Source organism: Aythya fuligula, chromosome 12 (assembly GCF_009819795.1).
Source record: "Aythya fuligula isolate bAytFul2 chromosome 12, bAytFul2.pri, whole genome shotgun sequence".
In the NCBI taxonomy this organism is placed as follows: domain Eukaryota; kingdom Metazoa; phylum Chordata; class Aves; order Anseriformes; family Anatidae; genus Aythya; species Aythya fuligula.
In genome coordinates this window covers 12,131,023-12,146,681 of record NC_045570.1, presented here as the reverse complement: position 1 = coordinate 12,146,681, position 15,659 = coordinate 12,131,023, and the positions used below count along the sequence as shown (strand labels likewise).

The 15,659-nt window shown below is 40.9% G+C and overlaps 1 protein-coding gene across 1 annotated transcript in view; it reads left to right on the top strand.

The window, feature by feature from the left end:
• The window catches only part of LOC116493850 (protein BEAN1-like), a 51,933-nt gene that overhangs the window by 33,265 nt on the left and 3,009 nt on the right, over window positions 1–15,659 (top strand). Inside the window, exons 4-5 of the mRNA XM_032195454.1 lie at window positions 1,652–1,861; window positions 4,438–4,579. Of these exons, the coding sequence (XP_032051345.1) occupies window positions 1,652–1,861; window positions 4,438–4,579 (352 nt within the window). The remainder of the gene's footprint in view (window positions 1–1,651; window positions 1,862–4,437; window positions 4,580–15,659) is intronic.

The window sequence follows — 15,659 nt, the reverse complement described above, 5'->3', positions numbered from 1 at the left end:
ACCTAGGTCCAAATTTGGTTACCGTTACTACCTGCCCAAGCTTTTTGCACAAATAAACACTAAAAAGCCTTTTTTTTTTTTATGTGGGGATTCCATCTATCCACTGAAATCCCAAATCCTTTATCCGTTTATTCTACCATTTACCTCTTTTTTTCCATTAGCAATGCAGTCTACCCAAAGAACACAACAGGTAAGCTACACATTTTTAGAGTTAATTGTCACAGTTAGAGGACTGATTCTGCTTATCACCCAAATATTCAACACTGTGTCATGACCACCACTTAGCCACTTCCAGATAGTAGTCACCTAACGTCAGGAGCATTACAAACAGTCCATAACCAAAAGAACTGAAAAACATCCTAGTCAGGTGTTCCAGGTGGACAATTATCTTCAAATTCATTGTAAAGATCACTAATTTTTTTAATCTTTATTTTGAAACTCACTAAAATCTATATTTAGTAAATACAAGAGCAGCTTAGATGGAAATAAAGTAAATATAGTCTTGTAAAGATAATGAAACAATCAACAGAGACAGATGGTTTCCAACACACGGGCTGAACACTTGCATCCTTACACAGCATGCTTTGCCGTGGTCTAAGAAACTGTGCTTCTGGTTGGGAGCCAGAAGTGTTCTGTCATCACAGGCATTCTCCTAGTGGGACAGCTCCAGTGGACTCCATTAACCCTTTACATAAGCAAGGTCCAGAACAACTTCTCCTCTTCCCAAGTGCAAACTTTGTTTCTCATAGCTCTGCTGCCTTAGGCAAATGAGTGATTCCTACATTTTCTGGTAACTTAAAAATGTTCTTTCGCAGATTTCCAGCTGTGTAAGCTCAGTGTTATCTCTTTGAAGAACACATGCTAGTGTAAATTTAAGAGATATGTAGGCAAAATACAGCTACTTTTTACTTGGATTATGCAAAAACACATGTAATACAGAAAAGTTAAAGAAACAGCAACCTACTTATTCGTGTCTCTCTCTGCCTCAATACCTTCACCCTTTTTCCACACAGAAATGGCTGAAGAGAAGACTCTGAGTTGGCCAAATCTGACAAGTCAGAGGACCCCCTTTTTAAGGGCTGTTCTCCAAGCCATGACTCTCTTCTCCTGTCTGCTCCAAACCAATTTCCTGTAACACCAACCCATCCCTCAAACTAAAACAGGCCCCGTGCTACACAGGCATGCTCCTGTTTCACTCTTGCCCAAAACTTTCTCTACAAAACCCTGCAGTCTTGTCATACCTGGTAACAACATCCGATTCCTTTGTTCTACTTGGTATTGAATTTTTTAAATTTTATCATTCTTCCCTGTGCACTGAGGTTCTTTCAGCATCAATCAATTCATGATGCAAAGAATCTTTCCAGAAATCAGCAAATTGACCATTACGCAGCGTACATCATTGACTCCAGCAGGATATTCCCCATAACAGGGGAACGATTGCTCAGTGAATCCCCCATTGTCAGTTAATTAACAGCTCCAGAAATCGGTCTAATAAATGGGTTATCCATAAAAGCCTGAATTTGTACAATGGATCTGGCTCCAGCTGTCTCCTAGCGCTGTGAAGAAATCTTTACTTTGGGCATCTGTATAACCACACTGCCCGCATTTCTCTTTTCACAACTGACGCATTCTTCCTCTCTCTGCTGTGCAGAAGTTCACTTGAACCAGAGCAGCCCAACCAGTGAATTCCCCAGCTACAGTGAAAACGGAAATGATACCAGTTTGCTTGTTTCACCCCTTCTGGTGGCTGGAGTAGTGATCGGCCTCGTGCTATTTCTCTCCTGTGTTACAATCATTGTTGGCAGTCTGCGGAAGGACGGACGATTAAGGCACCCACACCAGAGGAGAGACGCTGTTTATGGTAAGACAGCTATGGCAAAATAATGCTTACCTGTATTAATAACTGGTGCTAAAGGCAACACAAAACTCAACCACTGTGGAAGGGATAAAAAAAAAAAAAGTGAGTAGACAGTTGTGAGGAGCAGGTGCCAGGCAGCTCTGCAGTCCAGTACCATCTTTGTGCTGGCCCTCAACTGACGCAGCACAAGGCCCCCAGCTGCTGGTTAACATGAACGAGGCCAATGCCAACAGCATTTCTTAAACAGCACGTTTTTCCTTGATACACTGCATGATTTTTTCCTCCATCACTGGACTCCTGATAGTTTATTTTCATATCCCTTTACAGCCTTGGTACAGAATATAAGGTAATTTTGCTTTGTTGGAAAGCCAGGACTCCCTCACTTGTGCAATGTGCACCAAGCTACAGCAGTGACTTGGCAATTACCTCCTTTCTTAACCACAGAAGTTCAATCTGGGTATAAAGAGAACAGAGCATCAAAATGTCATTACACAGACAATCGCCATCATCATTAAAGAGACTGGTTTACTATTAAATAAGACTTTTTTTTTTTTCCACGACAAAAATCCTCCATACTTCAAAAGGATTTGGGAATATGAAAGTGCAATTTTGTATTTTGGACCCATATGGGGTTTGCTGACTGAAGTTAAAGCAGAGTCAAGAAAATTACAGAATCAGATTTTTCTGTATTTAAGAGAAAAGAGTTACGAAAAGTTACTTTGTAAGCATTCAGCTAATAAAAAAAAAAAAAAAAAAAAAAAAAGGTAAATGGATTCATGAGTGGAGCATCAACAGTTTTTGTTATCTGTGGCTTTGCTCTTCTATCTGCAGTTTGTTATGAGCACACTTATTTGCATATCTTTTAATTTTCTTCTTTATATAGAGAAGACAACAATACCATGCTGTTTTAAAATGCATTGGATCAGATCTTGATTTCACTGGGGTACATCAAGTACCCACTGAACTCTATTGGACTCAGAGCAGGCTTTTTCATTTCTAAAAGAAACATTTTTAGGATCAATATGTCCACCCAAAGCCAGGAATTATTTGTGTTTCTTTTTTTTTTCTTTTACTTTTTTCAGAAATATTTATCCAGATATATGAGTAATGTCTGTGTTTTGAGACTGAAGTTTAAACCCCAAAAGAAGTGAAATGCCAACTCCACTAGTAACATACTGGGGGGAGGAAACAGACAAACAGAAAAGAATCCCCACAACTCTACTATTTTTGTAGCATCTTTTTGTCCTATTTTTCAGCAGCTAAACTTGGGATTAAATAGTTAAACACAAACTGGAGTTAGTTTTACTCATGAACAGCAATATTTTGGCATGACAACATGCTGAACACTGGGATCCAATCACTACATTTACATTTGCTATGTTAATTTCACCACCTTTAAAGTCCCTGAAGTCAGGCCAAAATGTAAAGGACCATTTTCAAACTGCTTCTTAGAAATAACAATACCGCAGAAATGAAAAAAAGGAAAGCATGGTGACATTTTCAGAGATATTCAAAAGAATAATCTTAAACTAAATTCTGCCAGTCTGCCTAAAAGACAATTTTCCATTAGCACACACCATGCTAGTGTCTCAGCACGCGTCCCCTGGCCAGAATGGGATCAGCGGGAGTCGCTGTGAAGCTGGCTCCCTTCATTTGTCAAGCAAAAGGAATGCACAGTGCGTGATAGACTCGATTAGCCCCAGTAGAATTCCTTGAGCATAAATTGGCAGAGGTGAAAATTGCCAGGAGGAGGAAAAGCCAGCCCAAGGACAGCAGGAGCGAGTCCTGCCCTTTGCCCTCTGCTCAAGAAGCGCTGCTCTGATGGCACTTGAGAAGTTGGCCCTGCCTCCAGGTGCCATTTTAAAGCACTGAGGGAAAAGGAAGGCTCACTGTATACAAATGAGTGGGGGATTTGGGAATTGCCTTATTTCCACAATTCAGGACATTCTAACAGAAATTGATGTTGGCTGTCACACATTAAGCATCATCACAGATACACACACAATAGCACAAACTGCTTGGCATTTCTAGAGCTATGACACTCTTGTGTGAAGGTATTAAGAAATCCCTGGATCAGGTAGCAGGATAGTTTTTTCTACTATTTGCCATTTTTTCCTCTTTTTCTGTGAGCATTTTTAATAAGAACAGCACTTCCTTAAGACAGGTATACTTACAATCAAACACCTAAGCCTGCTTTTAAACAGCATCACAGCACTGGCCAGGCTGCGATGCACACAGCTCCTGGCAACTTCAGCAATCTTGCCAGTGCTTGAAGTTGCATGCAGCTTACACTCCTTCAAGGTACAACAAGAACTTTAGACACCAGCGTCTCTTAGGATAGTGCTAAATACACGGTCCCTGTGCCACAGCCCAACATGCTGCCATTCACCCACAGGTAACAGACGCTTGCTCTAAAAGGAACAGAAATGTCCTGTGAAAGCTGATTGCTCAGAGTAACAGCAATTCTGCCTCAGATAGGTTTTATTTTCTGATCTACGGATGTGTTATAAACACTGACACTGTCTCAGAGAATCCATCATGTAGGGGAAAAATGCAAGAATTATCTGCTTGTTTTCCAGCTCCGGATGGCTTCTCTTACGGCGGCTCTTTTGGGGAGCTGAGATCCACCTGCATGGAGGAGTTCCCCCCAGCTTTTGATTTTGGTTCCTATCTGGATACGCTTTCTCAGGTCAACATCATGTATCCCGACTCACCTCCACGGTAAGCGCTCTTCTGAGATTCTGTGTGTTTTATAGACCTGCACTTGAAAAGCCTGTTGAGAAGGAAACTAAAATTGCTAGACCTAAATCCACTACAAAAACACAGATCATACAGATGCTAGATACAAACAGACTATTAATGTTTTTTGAAGAAATTATTTTGAAAGTCAAAGTTGCACTCCTTGAGGAAAAAATATTTTTTTTTCCAAGTAGAGATCTCCAGCCGTGGTTTTTTACTACACTGTTATTGCCTCCAAGAACAAGGAGTGCCTCGGTTGGTGTCCATCAGAGTAGTGCCCAACCCACATTTTACTATCACCAGGTTAAAGGAGACTTCAGATTTATACTCCCTCAGAATCAGAACAGAATTGAACCACATAGACAAGTTTCCATGTAAGGAGTATTTGCTCCTGTTGCACACAAGCGATATTCCTCTCACCAGCTTTATTTCACCACCTGCATGGATGCAGAAGCCCTTTAATTTTTCCTCTTCTCCAAATACCACTACCCACTCTCAATTCCATAACGCTTGCAGAAAATTATTTTCAAATAAGCAACCATCATGAAATGCACTTCGTTTTTTTTCTGTTGTTCTTCACACACAGTTAGAAGTATAACCACGTGAGAGCAGGAGTCAGCCTGCTCAGCAGAGTTTCTGCCTAGAGTGCACTGCTATACACATGCACAGAAGAAGTCTAGGTATGTAATTAGTAATCCAGAAACCAGAAAAATCATCATCAACATAATTTAATTGCAAAAAGTAAAAAAAGTAAATCCAATATGCCTAGCATTCAGATACTCACATATGCTGAAACATTACAGATTGCATCCACAAATTAGTATGTAAAACCATCTCCATCATCTCTTACCTGTCATTTACAAGTGCAAAGCTAACAGACGTGATTCAGCCTAGAAGAGAGGGATCTGGGGGTCGTGGTAGACAGCAAGTTGAATATGAGCCAGCAGTGTGCCCTGGCAGCCAGGAGGGCCAATCGTATCCTGGGGTGCATCAAGAACGGCATCGCTAGTAGGTCAAGGGAGGTGATTGTCCCGCTCTACTCTGCGCTGGTGCGGCCTCACCTCGAGTACTGTGTGCAGTTCTGGGCACCACAGTATAAAAAGGACATGAAACTGTTGGAGAGTGTCCAGAGGAGGGCTACGAAGATGGTGAAAGGCCTTGAGGGGAAGACGTACGAGGAACGGCTGAGGTCACTGGGCCTGTTCAGCCTGGAGAAGAGGAGGCTGAGGGGAGACCTCATCGCAGTCTACAACTTCCTCGTAAGGGGTTGTCAAGAGGCAGGAGACCTTTTCTCCATTAACACTAGTGACAGGACCCGCGGGAACGGGGTTAAGCTGAGGCAGGGGAAATTTAGGCTGGACGTCAGGAGGGGGTTCTTCACAGAGAGGGTGGTTGCACACTGGAACAGGCTCCCCAGGGAAGTGGTCACTGCACCGAGCCTGTCTGAATTTAAGAAGAGATTGGACTGTGCACTTAGGCACATGGTCTGAACTTTTGGGTAGACCTGTGCGGTGTCGAGAGTTGGACTTGATGATCCTTAAGGGTCCCTTCCAACTCAGGATATTCTATGATTCTATGATTTGACAATCTAATGAGCCCCACATGCCACACAAAAATAAAAATAGCTCTTAATAAAACACATTTTAAAAGAGATTTAAACTTTTAAGTTACATTTACTACTGGCCTTAAGACAGCTCAGATAAGACTAAAAACCAATAAAAATGCACAAAATCTCTCTAAACCTCTTCATAATTTCCAGCAAGTCCCTCTTCTCAGGAAGCAGAACTGAAGTAAACACACTGTTCTGACACGCCTAGTAATGGTACTTAACCTCCTAGTTTGGGATTCTTCATTTTAAAGCAGTATTTTGTGAAGGAGGAAAGCTACCTTTTTAGCTTTTTAACCCACACCTTCACTGTGGAGCCATAGTTGCCTGAATTGGTAGCATTTTTGGAGAGGAGTGTCCTTTAAATATCAGGCAACCGCAATTGCCTAGACGAGCAACACAACCAGAAGAGACTCGTTCCCAACAGAGTTATTCCAGAAATTATATAGCATCCCCTTCCATATTTATGACTGATTTCATGCATTTAGAGGATACAGGAACTGCCCTCTTGAGTGACAGAAGTCGCTCTTCAGGCCATCTCTATACCCTGTGTACCCTGTGCACCTTGAGTTAATACATGAAGGAATTCAGTTATTCCCTCCAAAGAAGGAGGAGAAATAGCGTTAAACAGAACATTACTCCAGGCTTTCTGTACTGCTGTATCTTACACACAGCAAATAATGGCTGGTCAGCTTTATTTTTTCTTTCTTTCTTTTAAGCAGACTCTGTTTTGAGTTAAACCTATGCGCATAAAACCAAGCCCTTCTCTGACTGCATGCACACATAGCCAATATGGAGAGAAACTTTTTTCTGTTCTTGCTTAACAAGGTCACAAAAAGTGGCTATGAAAACTTTCCTGAGCGCTTCTGGGATCGCCAGAACAGGGAAAGCAGGTAGCAAGGACACAAGCACTAGGTGACTAGCATATGAAGCAGGCCTTAAGAAGAGCTCTTCAGGAGCACCTCAGCAGTATGAATGTAAGATACGTAGACCTTGTGTCTTCTCTGTTCTGTACATGTTCTACAAGCACCCTTTTATGTATTGCAAAGCCATACCAGATACTAAATAGGCTTTTAGAGATGGTGTAAATATTTTAGCAGAAAGCTCACATGTGAAAAATTATTCTGAGGCTGGCATCTAAATTTGTAGAACTTCACAGAAATCCACTTACAAATTTACACTAGTTTTTGGACCCACACCCACAAGTCTTTACTAATAAAAGTAAACCAGCTGACACCCAAGCAACAACTTGAGTGGGCATTTGGCCAGATTTCTGAGAACAAGCCCGGATTTCTGTGAACAAGCTCTGAGAACATGCTTCTTTAGTACACGGGTCTCAAAAGATTGCACCAAAGGTTGCTCCATTTCCACCCTGGAAGAGGCCCAAAGCTGGATTTTCTATGTCTGTGGAGTTTTCTGTTTGGAAGCACATACATGAGTGGTACAGGATAGCACTGGATGATCTCTGCTTCCCTGTGAAATCTCCACGTACTTCTGTCATAAGCCTGGCAGAAGCCAACTGTCTTGTGTCTCACCTTGTTCTACAAAACTATTCTGGGCCATCAATACTAGGATCAGAGAGACAGCAAGGTGCCCCCAAACCACTGCCTCCTCAAGGTTCACCGCTGAGCTGTGGGACCAAGACCTGGCTCTGGATACAGAGAGCAAACACTGCTCATCCCATCACTTGACAACTGTGCATCACAGGTCACAAGTAAAGATGACTTTTATTGTTAACGATTCTTTCCACTTTCTTATTGCTACCATAGCTAAATGTTTTAGAAAAAAAAAAAAGTACTTTTGGCAAATCATCAAAATCTTATTAGATTTTACATCTTAGCAACACAATTCGGAGAAAACTTCAGGAAAAGTAGAGCTTAGCAGATGGCTGAAAGCAAAGCTATGTAAAAAGACATTTAAACTTACTATTAATACATTTTACATCCCATTGTAACTTTCTCCTCAGAAAAGCACTACATCAATACATTGTATTATGCAAGAGCCTGGTAGATTTCTGTACAGCTGTCTTCACACAGCCCTCCATGGCATAAAACTCCTGTGTGTGTTTTCTAATTAGTAGGGCATTAGGAGCGCTGTGGAGAATATTTGGACTGATGGGTCCTAACAGCAGGAACTGGCTGTCAGATGTGGCCTTGAAGCATAAACAATAAACAAGACATGCTTGACCTTGTGGATTTAAAATATTAAGTCCCCAGGATCGGTCCTATTACGGATTACAGCGTTTTGAAGAGTAGGTTTAATGAAATGTAGCGCTGACTAAGTTAATGGAATTCCTACTTCTAATTCATGCAGTGCAAGATGTAATTTAAAACTAAGCTAGCATACCCCTAAGCTAGTAACCCAACTGTAGCATAAACAAGAGCAAGAGATGAAGAGCAGCAAGAGAGGCAACTCCCTTGGCAAGTACCTCTCAACATGCATTTGGAGTGAAAGATTTCAGTGAGTGAAAGCTAGGGGTTTTAACCATGGTCTGCAAGAGGCAGCAGCATTACATCGCTGCATAGCAGGTGCTGCAGAGGTAAGCATTCTTCAATGTACCAATTTTACTAAAACCATACTTTCTGAGTTGATTTCAGTAGAAATTTTACCACCTTACCAAATCGTTATCTTATACATTCTAAACACTTCTTTGAGAAGCTGCTGGGGATAACAGCTTTATAGAGCTTGTGCTCATGCTCACTGTGCCCAGTCAGTGCAACATACTTCTAATGAGCTTTCCTAATTATAGTCATATACATGTATTAAGAAAGTTGTTTAAAAATAATTTTAGCTTCCATGTTTTAAGTGTCTTGAAATACAATACCAATCAAGGATCAAGCAAATTAAGAATATCTGCATTTTCTTGATGAGTCATTCTGAAATTCTAACAACAAGGAGATTTGAGGTTCCCTTCAGGAAAGCAATTTTATCAACCTCTCACCTTTTGGCCAGAGGAGAAGCACTTCACCCTACTTGACTAAGTGCTTTTTCACTCCCTAGAGATCAGCTAGTAATGGTATGTACAAAGCTTTAGGCAACCAAGGCTCTCACCTTTTTCATCTGTGACTCATGACTGTCTAATACAGTAATAGCACCGAGGAACGACTCTTGAGCAAGATGGAGGGATTTAGCTTCAGGAATAGCTTTAATGGAAGCTACACAAGTCCTCTCCATATTTCACACTGAAATGTGTCCTGCAGCGCATGCTGTGATAAAACTTGTTAGTCACTCATTATCCTAGTATGCACACTAGAACATTTTTTTTCTCCCCTTTGTTTTTCGGTTGGGTTTTGTTCCATTTAAAAATAAGCTTACTACACCACATCTGATCATCTTGCCCGATCTATAGATAGGATCAATTCTAAAGAGAAGTGCGTTATGCAGGCTTAATAAATTCCAGCAGTCTTAACACGTCTGTCCATTCATCATTGTTTAACTGGCAAATCCATTTAAAATTACTTTAAACTAGCAAAAAAAAATGTTCACATCTTCAAGACAGACCTTAGTTTTCCTCAGAATATGAAGCTAAAAAATAAAAATAAAAAATAAACAACAACAAACTACTTCTGCTACTTTCTTTCCTAAGATATCCTTTTCCATCTCTAATTTCTGAGGAAGCAAGTCAGCCGTACCTGAGACAAGAAAGCTTGAACCAACTTCCAGAGATTTTCTTGAAATAATTAGGTTTGCAGGAAACGAGCACAAAAAACTCGTTATGTTGGGCTGTATTCCCTTGCCAAGGCTACTTTTCACACCCCTCACAGTCAGTAAACTAAAAAATATCACTGGAAGTACAACACGATGAAATCCACTGGCAATCATGACATAAGATAAAACTCGATTCTTTCATCTCCAAATTCTGAATGAGACCCGCAAAACCCCTTCCTTTCACATTCTAGTTAGTGCTCTTCCTAGCTACTATTAGATACAGAAACAAGGTAATTGCTTTTTGATTAGTTGGTCACAATTTGCTGTGGAGAGATTTTTATGACACATTTCAGGGCCCACCAGGTGACCCTGAGAGGTCAGTGTGCAAGCCTCATCCCAACCATTGTGCCTGCACAAGTCCTGCAGATGCCTTTGGGAGCTCTGTAAAAGCAGCCCTGCCCTGGCTAGGTGCTCAGCTCATGAGCATGGCACCAGACAAGAGCAGCTCCATCAATTTATACCTGCTGTGTTGGCAGTTTTCTTCCTCCAACTGCTTTCACCTCACTTCCCTGCTACAAATCATCCTCCAGGTAGCCACTACCGTCAGAGGAATGTAGGCTCGAAAGGATCTTCTGCAGTTCACAGCCCCGTCCCTGCTGCTGCAAGTAACCACTTTTTACAGTCAGTCAGCTATCCCCTAACACAGGCTGCGGGGATCTTTTTCCCCATTATACTCATTCCAGAATACCTACAGACAGTCCTAATTTTAACTATTACGGCAAACGTATTTCCAGCTTAAATTTGTTTACAGACATGTTATGAGTTTCCTTTTGTGTCATTTCCCTTCCTCTAAAATGCCCGTGCCTTTCTTTCTGTTAACTTGCTTGTTGTATTTGTAGTCAAAAATCATCTCGCACCTCAGCCTGCACGTCATGAGGCTGTGGCACAAAGTGTTTTTAGCTTTCTGTCATCAAACATACCTGGTGGGCCACTGTATCATCTGACCAGCCCTTCTCTACACCTGTCCCAGTTTCACTCTGGAAGTGCAAACCATTGCTGCCTCCAAACACCCTGCAGCACTGAAGGCAGAAAACCCTGATGAAAGATAAGCACCAAGTATTTCTAACCAGAAACTTACTGTGCCATGCAGATCAATCACAGTACTTAAAGCTCTTACATTAGTACTGAAAAAAAGAGTATTTTTCTCTAGTTTCCCACTAGTTACACTTTCTGTTCCATATCGCAGGTACTGTTTCCTTTACCTGCTCAGAAGTCTTTCCTAGAATAATTAAAACAAAGCCCTTTTTAGGAATATGATCCTAAAACACATCACGTGGCAAACATTCCCAAATATCAGCAGGTTCTAAGCACTTCTGCTGACGCACAAAAATGAGTACTGTTGTTTAGAAATGTATTTGTGGCTTAACTCCACGGTACAGGAGGCTACAAGAGATTATTTTAAAACAAATTTGTCTTCACTGATCATTACTACAGTGCCCATAGCTTAATTGTATAAAAGTCCCCTTTTTAAAATAACCACATTTCATACATAATGTAAAACATTTATTTTTTTTGACAAAACCTTCCCAGAAAAAACTCCAGTGACTTTATTGGATCATTCCATCAGGGCCCTGCCTGACACGGCAGTCTGTCATCTGTGAGTGTTACGTGCCTGTTACCCCTCACCACCAAAATCTGGGATCAGCCATAGTAAAAATTCTCATGTTACCCAGGCCCAGAGACAGATGGGTTTTTATTTCATATGAACACAGTAACTAGGAGGACAGAAACAGGAAGTGCTACTTAACTACACTGGCTTATTCTTGCACTATCATTCTACTAATTACTAAGCTCCAACAGTTTGGGGTACTTTTTGTAACACAGAAATACATTTTGGCTCTTCATCCTAAGTTACTGTTCAAGAATTGAAAGTGAATGACTGAGATAGAGTAACATGAATGGATCGCTACTGCATGAAAATATTAAGCTAACGTTCAATAAATCACTAACAAAGCATGCAGAAGTTAAAATACAGTTAGCAAATGCACCTATTATCTCTAATGGAAACTGCTGATATCAAAAATAAACCTAAGAAAATGTGCTGTCTCATGACATCTGTCACTGTAAGAGCAGTTCTGCTAAAATGGTTATGTTTTCTCTTGGTAGTTACAGATAACCAAAGCATACAAGTATCATCTAAGAAAACACACTGACATTTCCAAGCTACTGTCCTCCAAACGCAGCTGTTGGCAGATCAGAGATAGCATCATCTGTTGAACTACTTACATTGTTATCGAACACATCCAACACATCCCTTTGATTCTCCTTTAAATAGTTACAGAACATTTGTTCTAATTTCAGCTTTTCTTTCTCAGGCAACATCATCACATAAACATCCTTTGTGGTGTTTTATCACAGTTTAAACCTGTCAGCACATGCATTTTCCAGGAAAAGATTAGTGTTTACCATTATTAAAAGACAGTAGGTCATCAATAAAATGGAAACAATGCAGGAGCAATTTTCATGGACTCACAACATATACCAGATGAATGAAGTAAACAAAAAGACATCCATTCCACACAGAAGAATTTTTCATTCCCCAGATTTGTCTTTTAATCACTAGCTAGTCTGCAACTCAAAAAATTCCGTAAGTAGAAACTCCTTCTTTCTCCAGAGAGTAGGTCATAATTTATGAATGACAGCTAGTTAAATAAGCTCTTTTGTGTTTCCTTAGCAACAAAGCCATCCTAATTCTTACTGCAATGAGACCTGACAAATTCATGAAGTTATTTCACTGCCTCCAAACATTCTGAGCCAACAAGGTCAGCCTGAAGATCTGCTGGATTTTTTAAGTAACGTTCTTTTCTTTGCGGGTCGTATTTACATGCAGCATGATGGCGCTAACAGATACCAGTCTTCCTTCCCTTTCCTAGAATAGTTATCCCTTAAAAATTCAATAGCATAGTCTGCGATGACAATTAAGTTATTTTGACAGGAAACAAGGCAAAGAAATACAGACAACAAAACATTTCCATGTCAGTAACCCCTTCCTCCTCACGACTAAAAAATAATGAAGTGAATTCACCACAAGTACTGTAATCAAGGTTTTTTAAGATTCAAAAAGAGATGGATGATATTCACAAGATGCAGTGCAACAAGCTCCTGTGGTCCATTACTACGTTACAGTAACATAATGCTTTCCAAAAACATTGTTGTTGCTTAAAAGGATCTTCCTTGTCAGTGCTGTACTGAACATCAAGCATTAGTTACTTCTTATATGTACAATAACTTTGCAGAACTGAATCTCAGATAAATCATAACTATCATCATATTTTTGCTAGAGCTCTAGTCACCTCTTCCTCTCAAACATGGCTCTTTATTTTTAAGACAGCCGTGAGGATTTAGTCTAGTACCACTCACATCTGTACTTGGCAATCAACTGCAAGAAATGATTGTTAATAGAATTTTTATAAGTGATCCTTTAAATCTTCTGAGGAATGATTTTTCCAACCATTAACATACATGGACAGTGAGTACCTATGGAATTGTATATTACTTATTATAATACATTCTTAGAATCCTCTAATAAAAAAAGACTGGGTAAAGACCAGATGCACAAGCTTACATATTGTAGACTGTGAAGGAAAGCATAATTTGTATATATAACCACGAAGGTGTTAAAAGTTACTTATTTGAAAATTCATGTTCCTTACTGTCCTATAAAACTTTTAGGATGTGAATTCAATTGCTAAAAATGATGATGGAGAGCATTACTTGCACTGGAGTATGGAGAAAAAAAGATTTATTTTTTATCCGTCACGTATAATAAGAAAAAATACCCTAACAATAATATATTGATATTTAGAATAAAACAACAAAATGCCAAGTCTTGAACTCTGTAATTTCCTAGCCACGGCTTGATGCTTAAAAGCCTTCTTCACAGAAGGCCATTTTGCTTTTTATTGCACCAAGCATTTTAGTTCGAGCAGCACCATGCAGATGACCAGGTAAGAGCAGTAAGTAGAAGGTTTATACTGTGCCCATTGCTCCTTCAGGCCAGTGGCAGATTTCCCTTGTGCTGGGGCTGGGCCAGAATCTGGAGACAGACAAACTTCTTCCCTCTGGTGTCTCAGAAAAGGGATGCCAGATTTTCCACCTTGGAACTTGCATTCCTGTGGGCTTTCCAAAACCAAAATTCTTTTCCCTCTTTTGCTATGGTAACAGGACCCAGTAGTGCTCTTCATTAGCCTGATTAAGTCACTCAAAACTGGTGGAAAGATTTCAAATAAATTCACTGGTCTTTAGGTCAGTAAAATGTAAATTACGTAAAGATGCAGTTCAGAAGAAGTAATTCTGCAAAGAGAGGCTCTTCCTTTACTCTGAGTTTGTGAAGAATTGAGTTTGGGGCATCAGCTCCTCAGTCTCTGACTGAAGTAATAGAATAACAGGTATGCTTGAAAGTGTCAGTGTGCTTAGTAGACTCTTGACTTAAATCTTTTCCAGGTGCTACATAAAACCAATTTAACCTTCTACCTGCTGAGATTTGAAGTATCCAGCCACCTTAGGGTCTTCAGAGCAGAGTTACGGTTTGCAATACCATTCTTTCTGGTAGGGAAATGAGAATTTTAAGTCCAGATTTAAAACCATTGTCCCCACGAACGTAAAAATAAGATTGTGGACAAGGTAGCTTAAAAACACTTCTGGATATTTAGACTATTTAGTAACCTAGTGCTAAGATTTCCCTTTCTTACCCAAAGATTTCTCTCCCTGCCCCCAAAACCACTTTCATCACCCACTCTGGGAACAGGAACAATACCATCAAAACCAACAGGAGCAGTCTGAGGGAGAGGTACGAACGAGTGCCACAGGACTGAGTGGCTTTTAGGACTGGAGGCCCTAAAGCAGGGCCTCCATGGTTGATTTCAGATTTGAGCTCTCTGCAACTGATGTGAGCTGCCCTGTTACAAGTCACTTACAATCTGCAAGTAGGGTTTATTAGCTTGGGTTTAGCCTGGCAGTAATGCAATTACGGGGGGCAGAAAGACTGCCTGCAGTCTACTGGGAAGACGTATGCTAAATATCCCATCTTTCAGGAAATATCCTAGATCTTAATAGCTCTGCAGCTACTGTGGTTGAGGAAATGGATTCTTAATTTGTCTGGCTCCAGCAGAACCATTTTTCAGGTCAGCTGACCGAGAGAAGGTTGTGTGTTTTTCCAGTGGTCATTTTTTGTTTGGTTTTATACGTGTGTGTTCTCTCAGAACACGCGCATGTCCTCTTCAGAATCCAATTAAAAGCGATCAGAAAAATTTTAAACAAGGCAGCCATAACTAAAGCAGGTCCAACATTTAGGAACAGGATGTTATGCCTCTTCCTCACTTTTGCCTGCATAGCCAGTGAGCTCAGAGCACAGGATGCCCCTTCGGACCACCAGACCTGGGCTGGTTGGACAGCAGAGGCAGTGGCAGCTCTGTTTCACACACAAGCAGGTGATGCTAAGGTAGCCAGGTAGCGGAGCACCCAGATAACAAACCAGCATCGCCAGTTCTGGCTGAGCACCAAGCCTGCCAGATCACTGCCTGGCTCCTGCGGGGCCACAGCGCGATTTGCACAGAGGGCTGAGCAGCACCAGCGCAGTATGGTGCTCACCTTGGCTGCAACCATTCCCAGCCCCCTCCTGCACCAGTGGACATGGGAAAACACAAGCACTAAGACACACTGCTCCGTCCTGGCTTATTATTTTCCCCTCTCAGGCCTCCCTAGGTTGCACAGCCCAAGCTCCAATCCTCATCTGCCTGTCTGCATTCG